This window comes from Phyllopteryx taeniolatus, chromosome 1 (assembly GCF_024500385.1).
Source record: "Phyllopteryx taeniolatus isolate TA_2022b chromosome 1, UOR_Ptae_1.2, whole genome shotgun sequence".
NCBI lineage: Eukaryota > Metazoa > Chordata > Actinopteri > Syngnathiformes > Syngnathidae > Phyllopteryx > Phyllopteryx taeniolatus.
The window spans coordinates 36836381-36846381 of NC_084502.1; the positions used below are offsets into that span (position 1 = coordinate 36836381).

The 10001-nt window shown below is 43.0% G+C and overlaps 1 protein-coding gene across 2 annotated transcripts in view; it reads right to left on the minus strand.

The window, feature by feature from the left end:
* skia (v-ski avian sarcoma viral oncogene homolog a) overlaps nucleotides 1–9785 on the minus strand; it is an 88485-nt gene extending 78700 nt beyond the window's left edge. Inside the window, exon 1 of one of the 2 annotated variants that reach the window (XM_061792669.1) lies at nucleotides 8338–9785. In XM_061792669.1, the coding sequence (XP_061648653.1) occupies nucleotides 8338–9246 (909 nt within the window). In that variant the 5' untranslated portion in view covers nucleotides 9247–9785. The remainder of the gene's footprint in view (nucleotides 1–8337) is intronic. The other variant, XM_061792679.1, reaches the window with a different exon arrangement.
* Nucleotides 9786–10001: the final 216 nt, after the last annotated feature.

Sequence of the window (10001 nt, forward strand, 5' to 3'; positions counted from 1 at the left end):
TTTAAGGGATTCATTTTGAAGAGGATGTGTATGGTGCTTGTAAAAGTCAACAGCCTTCCACTGCTGACGTACAGAAACCACCCAATCAGGAGACAATAGGAAGATTTGTTACTTGCCTAAACTAAGCATATCCTAAGTAATGCCTTTCAAGCATCAATACAGCACCGTCATTAACAGTCTCAGCACTTCATGGTGACACAAAAGAACTTGTTCTTACAATAATTTGGAAGGGGTAAGACTGTCAGCTAGAAAACAGACTTTTTTTGTTTAAAGGCTTGGAAACTATGGAAAAAGATACAACATGGAAAAATACTTTTCAGAAAGGTATGTTTGCAGCTTCTCTGTCATGATTGTTGAGAATGCTGTTGCTGGCTTTGTTGTTGTTTTGCAGTGTGTTGCTGGGGGCTTTTTCCCTTGAAAACCTGCACCCATGCCCAAGAATAGCCCGAAAAATACATGCTGATAGCTTCTGCTCAGCTAAGCACCACCCTTTTTCTGAACCAAATTAAATGCTTCTTGAAGGTAACATCATTTCTGACTCAGTCAAGAACAAAGGTTTGTCAATGAATGTTAAATTTTAGTCTAGATTAATTATCATATATTAGCTCTTTGGTTTGGACTTTTTTTTAATCAAACTAAAGTGAGCAACAACTTGATTTGCTCTAATCATAAACCCAAACACGTTTTTGTCACGCCAGTCTTGTGGACTCTGCCTGTGAGGGAGCAATCTTGAATTTATGCCCTTTCATGGTGATGTACATAAAAATTGAACTACCAAGCATGATGCTGTATATTATCACTGGTCAATCATTGTTAAACCATGTATTATCCTCAATAATCCTTGTCCTTTATGATCTCCATTGAATACATTCTGACATTGTCCACATTTCATGATAGAAAATGGCTTTACCATGTTGAATAGTTGAACAGAAAGATATGTTGTATTGAGTAGTTGCCACTATTGCCAGGCTTATGCACCATGTGTGTCAATGAATATTTCAACGACCAGCTCATTAAATAAACAAGCTGGATTGCAACGCCTACGGTAACCTACCATCAATATTGAATGCTCACAAAAAATTGACAGTTGTTCACAAGCCAACAGACAGTCCAGTCATCAAATTGCACCATCTGACTGAGAGAGCTTCCTTTTCACGCAACACCTGGAGGAGGTCACTGAGTTCTTCCTTCCGTGCTGCTTTTACAATAATCCCAATGAGACATGCTTAAGGTCCTTAGAAGATTTAAGAATAGACACTGTGAGCTGAATGTGCTAGTTAGCAGAGGGCTATGAATATTCTGACAGGGATTTCACCAAGGAAATACTTTTATTTCCATCCATGCGCTTTTCTCCTGAAACGCATGTGCGCTGAGCTTTGCATGTAGCACATTCCACGACAGCTCGTATGCATGCATGGTTGCCTATAACACTGCCTTCATGCAATACTTTATGGCAAACGATTTATCCTCCGCGTTGTTTAAGAAGATGTGTGAATAGGTAGGAGAAAGCTTGGTATCCCGAGTGGGTGGCTTGTTTCAGTGCTCTATGCCTTGTTTGCCAATTGGCCAAAAAATGGACTGAAACTCGTGAGTTGTTAAGATACGATAAGATAAGAGAACCTTTATTCGTCCCACAATGGGGAAATTTGAAATTTGATAAGTGCAGTCTGTTTGGGCTCTTTGTAAAGTACACTTCAAATGTAGTGTGGATTTTTCAAGCGTATTGTTGATGGAGGGAGAAGCCAGCAGGCTGGAATGGTGTATTAAATAAAGCTGTGCACTAGGGCTGCAACTAATGACTATTTTAATAGTCGATAGTTCTGTCAATAATTTTTGTCAATTAATTCATGAATTGGATTTTAAAAAACTATTTTTAATTCCCATCCTTTTATTCAAAAAACAGGACATTGCAGAAAATGTTATAAACATAAATTTATTATGATTCAGTTACTAGTTTGGTCCGTAACATGTCCATCCATCCATTTTCTTCCACTTCCGAGGTCAGGTCATGGGGTCAGCAGCTTAAGCAGGGAAGCCGAAACTTCCCTCTTCCCAGTCACTTCGTCCAGGTCTTGCGGGGGAGGGGGGTCGGGTTTGTGAATGCTCTTGCGTAACATGTCAACATCACAAATGTTGATTGATGTTTTCCCAAGTCAAAGCAGATTTTTGCAAATGTCTGATTTTGATTAAATAGAAAGATCAGTCTGCTTTCATGGAGGACTCCAGAAATCGGAGAAATTTTATATTGTTGAGAGGCTTTGACAATTCATCAGAATCCTGTGTTAAACAGATTTATAGTGAAATATCACCATAAAAGAAGTATTCTAGCATTGCACTATTTTGCTTGTTAACACTTAAAAAAAAGGTTAAAACTGTTTGGAGGTGGATTTACAAAGATGTTTTCTACAATACAGACTACATAACTTAAAATCTGTTCCAGGAAGCTATAGCAAATTATGTCAAAGTATCTGTGGTATTTACCATTGCACTTGTTCGAACTAGTATACAAAAGCACTCAAGTCTGAAATCCCCAAAAAACACAATAATGTAAATGTTTTAATGTTGAAACTGGTTTGATGAAATAGAAACACTTTTGTTCACATGTACGAAATAAGCATTACAATTAAGAGCTAAGCAAAGTTGGGCATTCTGTACTTGTATAAGTGAGAAATGGAAATGAGCTATTTACATAATTGTACAGGTTTTGTTATTCAGTTTCTGCAGGAAAATAATGAATGTGCTTGTTATAAAAATGCAGCCACATATATGTAAATGAATGAGAAAATCTGTGAAGTCCTAAATTTAACTTCTAAATACCATTGTTTGAACTGGCTTTCATTTGCTTCGCATTTTGGTTTCTTGCAATTATTATGGCTCAGTAATTGAAAATGTGTTTTCATTTTAGGAAACAATGTCTTTTCAGAATGTGGTCCATTCATTGTATAATCCTACTGATGTAATTTGCTAAATAACAAATGTACTTTGTTTCAGACTAACCAATGAACTCCTGCGAGAGGACTTTCCCAGTTGCTGTTGCTCCATTGAAATTGGGATCGAGAGGAGATCAAGTCTTCAATCGTATTAGTCATAAATACATATAAATGTCAATGTAGCATTTTATCTTTGTATCCCAACCCTTTAGGACTGACAGTCCTCCATTAGCCTCGTCAGCCTCGTCAAGCATGCAACTCATTTCTAAGAGCTAATTTAATTAGAAATGTCCTCATTTTCAAACCAGAGAGGGAAAACATCAAAATGTTACTTTTTCTCTGGAAAATTAAATGAAGGAAAAGAAAATAAGGGATCAAACCCACACAACTGCTATTTCGGGATGTGCAGCAGACGTTTGCAACTGTCACATTTGCTGATCTGCAACTAAAGAAGGATGGAAATATTCCCTCTGCAGCCACTGAAATGCACAGCCACCAGCTGTTGTCCTGTCCACTGTGTGGACATGGTTGGCTGTCAGCAGGCTTAGCCAACACTCTGCCTTGCATATGAAATAGGACATGGACTACTATCCCCTCTGGGAGTTCACTTCCTCTGAGCCCCCAGCAGCACCACTGCGCCACCTCGTCCCTGAAACAAGCGGCCCCTTTACATAGAGGCCAAATATCCAGAGGAGCAATAAAGGATTCTAAGAGCCTTCACGGTGGGACTCAAAGGGACCCAGTATTAACAAAGAGAATACCAGATAAATATGACTATATACATGCCTGGGTACAGACTTTAAAACCAAATTGAGAATTGTATGTATGTCAGGACTTTGGTTCATGTCATAATAATTCCATAGTGCACAAATTCTGTTTTTAAACTAAATGAATGTGTTAGAGCACATCAATGTACACAAGGAGGCAAAACACAACATCATTACTTCACCTTTGTTGTTCACAATGATGACAGACAGTTATAACATTTTCTTTTTCAAAGCCCAGCGACAGTGTTGTTGATGGATGTGAGATACAGGTATATGCATGCAATCAGACAAGCTTATTCAAATTTCTTACCCAAAGATGTTATTCTTTTAATCTAGTGGGAGATCTGAGATGTAACATAGTTGTGGCTGCCTGTCTAACACCACTCAATCAGAATGCGAATGGTAGTCCAAAACATTCAGTTTCTTTTGTGTCCAAAGAATCGCTGATGGATATGGCACATAACAAAAAAACATTTTGGAAGCTACAGCATCCACCCACTTACACAACTGTCCCTATTTACGTTTTTATTTCAGTATCCACTCTAAAGCTTAATTTCCAACGAGCAGTACAGTTCCTTTTTAGTTACGGTATGCATTTTAATCCATTTTAAATTAATAACGGTCCCAAAATATCCAGCTTGAACCATACCACCTTTCAGTAACTTTCTAGTCTGCCGGTAGAATAGAATAGAATAGAATAGAATAGAATAGAATAGAATAGAATAGAATAGAATCACGGTTTATTGTCATGAACATGCATGCACATGAAATTTGTTCTCTGCATTTAACCCATCAAAGTGAACACATACACATGTTAGTGGAACACACTGGAGCAGGGGGCAGCTGAAGCGCCTGGGCAGCATTTCGGGGTATCAGTGTCTTGCTCAAGGACACCACAGCCGTGAGTCCGGGGGATGTTGGCGGATGGTCCTTAACCATTGGGCCACGGCTGTGGCATAGCAGTGGTATGTTTGTGGGGGGCGGAGCCAGTCAGACCACTGTCCGCTTATTGTGCAACAGAGAATTTACCGTCTTCTTCATTGTGACAGTGAATACTAATACTGTGGATTATGACAGAAGGAGAATTTAAAGCCATGTTTTTGATTTACAGGGACTGTCCACACATTGCTTGAAGTATGTCGGGTTAATACGCTAGATGCGGAACGTCATGTGACCAACGCAGAACAGGGAATAGCTGACTTCCTGTGTGTGCTTTGCTAATGATCATAACTAGGGTTGATTATATGAATGTTTGAAGCCGAACTTGAAGTTGGACCCTCCACATCCTGATCACCACCTCTTCCAGCTTCTTCCCTCAGGTAGGCGCTATCAATCAATGCAAACTAAAACAAGCAGACATTCCAACAGCTTCTTCCCTCTTTCCATTAACTTCTTAAACAGTTAACTTACAATTCCATTGTAACATGCTGCCAATTTTGTCTTTAGATTGTCGTCAAATCTCTGTCGGGCCAATTATACATTACTTGTGCGCTCACTGTAGTAGTCTTGCCACCCTGCACTACTTGCATATCTGTTGTTGACCAATACTGGCCTCTCATGTGCTTGAGAAGTATCTGCACCATTTGCACAATTGACATTGTCCCAGATTATCGTACTACTTGTCACTTTAAACTGCAGAAATTCCTTGAAGTCTGCGTCAGCTGCACAATGGTCACTGCACCAGAATATTGTTCTATTCGTCATTTAAAATTGCTCTAATTGCTAGAGGACTCAGCATAATTTTTTCACAATTGTCAAAATAAAATAATAATAATAATCTACCGGCATTACCACATTACTGGTAACCTTTTATTCCTCAGTGACGGTGTTTTTTATGGGTTTTTTGTCTCAAAAGTATTCTCTGTCAATTGACTGTCTGTTGTCGTACTAGAGCGGCTCCAACTACCGGAGACAAAGTCCTTGTATGTTTTTGACATACTTGGAAAATAAAGATGATTCTGAAAAAAAAGTAAACGTCATTTATTTCTGCAAATATGGTATCCAGCATGTAAAAATCAACAAACCCCAAACAGCATAAAGTCATATTTAATGGCTCTGTGGTGACATCGTGTTTAAAAAAAAAAAGACATTGTAGATGATTAAAGTTCCTTCCCTATTCACCCGAGCGGAAAAGCTTGTACCAGATTTGCTGAATGTGTTAGTAGTTTGCACTTATATCGGATTAAACGCAACTTGTTTTCTGGTATGATGTCACACTATTTACATAGCTGATGCAGCTATCGCTATACCGCCTACACATCCCAGTGTGGAAACGCAAGCCTGATCTGATTTTGGTTGATTCCAACCGTACCGATGCGAACTAAACTGCACCACAACCATTGTACGCCTCACAAGGACCAGATCCGAATGGAGTCAGCACCCTAGTCAAGGTTACCTGCTACATGTGTTTTTATTGATGGGGGTGTGCCAGAACAAGTACCAGGAGAAAACCTACACAGGGAAAACAGAGGAAAATGAAAAAACTCCACACAGAAACACCCCAAGCTATGATTCAAACCATGGTTAACCACTGGTCTCCCATGCAATCAGAAACAACTTATGAGCACTCCATTTCAAGAAATACTATAATGTAAGCAACATATTAAATCAGTCCTGGCCATATGATCCTAAAGTGGACAGAAAGAGATAACGGGTGTTTCCCACATGTGAACCAGCAAACCAGAGAGAACTCTCGTCAAGTACTGGTGACTCAGAAGAGGGTTTCACTCGTTTTAACCTCATTAGTGCTGATTTTTACAATTGTCTCAGCAGCTGTTATCCTGACAAAAATAATCTACATTTCTTATTGTGAACACAGATATAACTTTCAATAAGTAAAGACATGCTGCAAAAAGTAAAATTTTCTCATAGTCAGACTTCTGCACGTGCGCGTCTCGGAAGGAAGCTCTTTGAGGAGTGTCTGCAAGGGGGGAGTGTGGCAATCTCATTTCCTGTGTCTGTCTGCATGCGAGACTGCTGCTAACACTGCTGTAACAGACTCATTAATATTCACAGAGGCTGTATAGTTCCGCTGCTGACAGCACACAGATGACAGTGTTTCTTGCGAGCTAAAAAGGCATAAGGCAGCATAGTCTGGCACTTTTTACTCGCGTGCTCCAAGAACATTTTCAAAGTGCCTCCTCTTTGCTTAAATGTGCTGACAAAGGGGAACTCTTTTGCCGTAAGTTTAGCAATTTTCCTCAACTCCTACCCAGCATGTATTCCCTCATTAGCGTTTCTTGAAACAAGAGTATTTGGGGCTGGGGGGCGGGGGGGGGGGGGATAAAGGAGTCAGATTAAAAAGCAAATGAGCCTTTGGCATAACACTTGAGTGCCCTGTGGGCTCTTCTATAAAAATTGAAGAGGCCCTCAAAAGTGGGGTCCTTGAGGTGTGCCCACTCTAGCTTGAATGAACGTGTGTGCCAAGAGGGGGTATTCACCATGCATGGCAGAACTTTGGCACTCTCCAGGACATCAAGGGTCTCTCCGAGTTCTCTTTCTTTGATATGTTCGTCTGAGAGAATCCTCTGTGCTGAACAGGAGATGAGACGCTTGCAAACACTTTGCTTTCTAGGTTTGTTCAAACCAAGCATTGCGTCCCACGATTCCACTCAATCAAACTGGAGTAAAAAGTAGGTAAAGGAGGGGGAGGATCAGTGTGTGTGTGTGTGTATGTGTCCGAGGTGGGTTACTGGCCTGGGGTAGGTGAATGTTTGGGGGAGGGGTGGGCCCGATGTTTGCTGAATGCTCCTCTTTGTTGGGATCATATTATGTTTCCACCACAATACTTCTAAACTCTGCTTCATCAACCCCATTCATGTGTAACAGTTCATGCAAATGGCATCACTAGTCTTTTTTCCTTGGGCTGGGGTGGGGGTAGGATTCTTTTATCAATCTCCCACACAAACTTCTCTCTTTCTCTGCCCTGCAAACTCCTACCGGCACATCAATTCTCTCATTAAAATGCATTCATACAGGTTTCCATGTCTGCCAGTCTGCTCATACTTGACATTTCTCATCCTCACTACCTAACTAGTTGGAAGAATCTCATCAGATTTGGAAGAACAGAAAAAAATATACAAGACCAAAATATCAATTTATGTCAACTATACACAGAGAAGAGGAATAAAAATGTGTTGTCACTAAAACCTTTCATACATGGTTTCTTTAATTTCACCTCAACTAAATATTGCTGCACAGTCCCCGCGAGGCATTTGTTGGTAAATGGAATTGTATTTAAAGTAAGGCCCCATAAAACTGAGCCTGAGAGGTGTTTCCCCTGCAAATAATGGCTTTATTGCCACCAGAGGTGTTTTAGTGTCATTACTGTATAGGGCCTAATTAGTGATAACATGCCAATGATGACCAAACACTCATTAAAAAAAACACACACACCACTTCTCCCCGCGGGTTAGTAACAGTGCAATTCCCATTTGTCCTAATAATATTCATGAGATTGTTGGGTGGAGAACATACCACCCATCCATCCATCCATACCCTATCATATATCCTTGTTGCTAAAACGCACATTGACGTTGAAGAAGATGCAAATTGCTGCAAACGTCACTTGAAGAGCCTTTTAAAGAACCATGATCTGAAATAAATGAGCTCGTGCAATTAAAAGGCTCACGCCAACTCACCCTGGACGATGCTTTCCTCTTGTACTTGTTAGCGAAATCGAACTTCTCCTTGATTTCGTCCAGGAGCTGCTCCAGGCGGCTCTTCTCCTCCTTGCCCGTGTAATCCTGGCCGAGGAGGACGTAGGCTCTCCAGTTGGCCGAGTCAAAGCCCCAGTGGCAAGTCCGGTTCTCCTGCGCCTTGTGGCTGTGCACCACGAACTTGTGCGTGGGGTACATGAGTCTGCAGTCCATGCACTGGATGCAGGCTGCATTGGGGCTGGTGTACAACTCGGGCACGAACAAGCCCTTGCACTTGCCGAAGCACTCGTGGTAGATTTTGAAGCTCCTGTCGGTGAGCTCCAGCTGCAGCGCCCCTCCGCTGCTCGCCTCCTTCTTGCAGCGAGGAGGATAAGCGCCCCCGTAGATGAGCGCGTTGCACAGCCGCTCGGCGTCCGTCTTGGTGATGAGGCCGCAGGAGGGCGCCGAGAAGGGCAGGATCCCCATGACTTTGAGGATCTCCAGCTGGTCGGCGGTGCACCGGGAGCAGTAGATGTGCAGCTCGTCGCACACCGAGTTGATCTGCTGCAGGCTGAAGTCCCGCAGCACCGTGTTGAGGATCTGGGGGAGACACAGCCGCTTCTCCCCTCCGACCACGAAGCACGAGATGGTCTCGCCTTCCAGGACTGTCTCGCACCTCTCCGTGGAACGGTCCGACGGGATGAAGAGGGGCCCGGGCATCACTGGCGGCGGGAGATGCTGCAGGACCGGCTCGGGCTCCTTCCCGTCCTTCTTGAAGAGAAGCTCATGTTGCCAGCGGGCGGAGAAGGCGGCCGGCCCGCCTAGAGAGCTCATAGAGCTGAGGTGAAACTGCTTGAGAGTTTGTTGCAGTCCCGGATGAGGCTGGAAGCTCTGCCGACTCACAGTCTCCATGTTTCCCCCGCAACTTTACCAGCGAACAGCGAGCGGGGACCACGAGCGTCTTGTCGCGCCTGAAACGGATAAATCCACCGCGTCCGAGAATTGGCCAAAACTTCGAAGCACTTCATCAAACATTTAGTTTGAAGAAGAAGAAGAAAAAAAACCACTCCCTGTGGTTCACGCTTGTATGTCCGTGACGAGTGAGTGAACACCGGTCAGAAGCTCCCTGAAGCGGCTCTCGGACTGTCCATGTCGGATAGAAGGGGAGGGGGGCTGGCTTTCCAAAGTCCACAAAGACCCCAGTACAAAAAAAAAAGTTCCTTGCGAACAACTGCGAAGGATAGAGGGCGAAAGCAAATGAAGGTCGGATGTAAGAAAGTCGGTAGTGGTCGGATTGAAATCCTGGTTCAGCAGTTCTTTCCGCTCTCGAGGACCGCTCCGTCGGCCCCCGCAGTTCACTGTGACTGTATGGAGATGAGCTCTCTCGCTCTCTCTCTCCCCCACCAGTCTGCGTCTGGCGGTCACGCGCACGCGCACGCGCTCCCCTCCCCTCCCCTTTGTGTGTCTGGCTCAGTCATTGGATCCCAGCCAGGAATGTGAGTGACTCTGCAGGCGCGGCTGTTCCAGGGACAAGCCTCCACCCCCCTCGCTGCTGACCTGCACAAAGGCAGAGAGGAAACTAGCTGTCGGAGAAATAATTGAAATGAAAGTGTTGATGTCAACAATTGAGAGGAAATCTTAAGCACCTGTCATGATCTGTTTTTGTT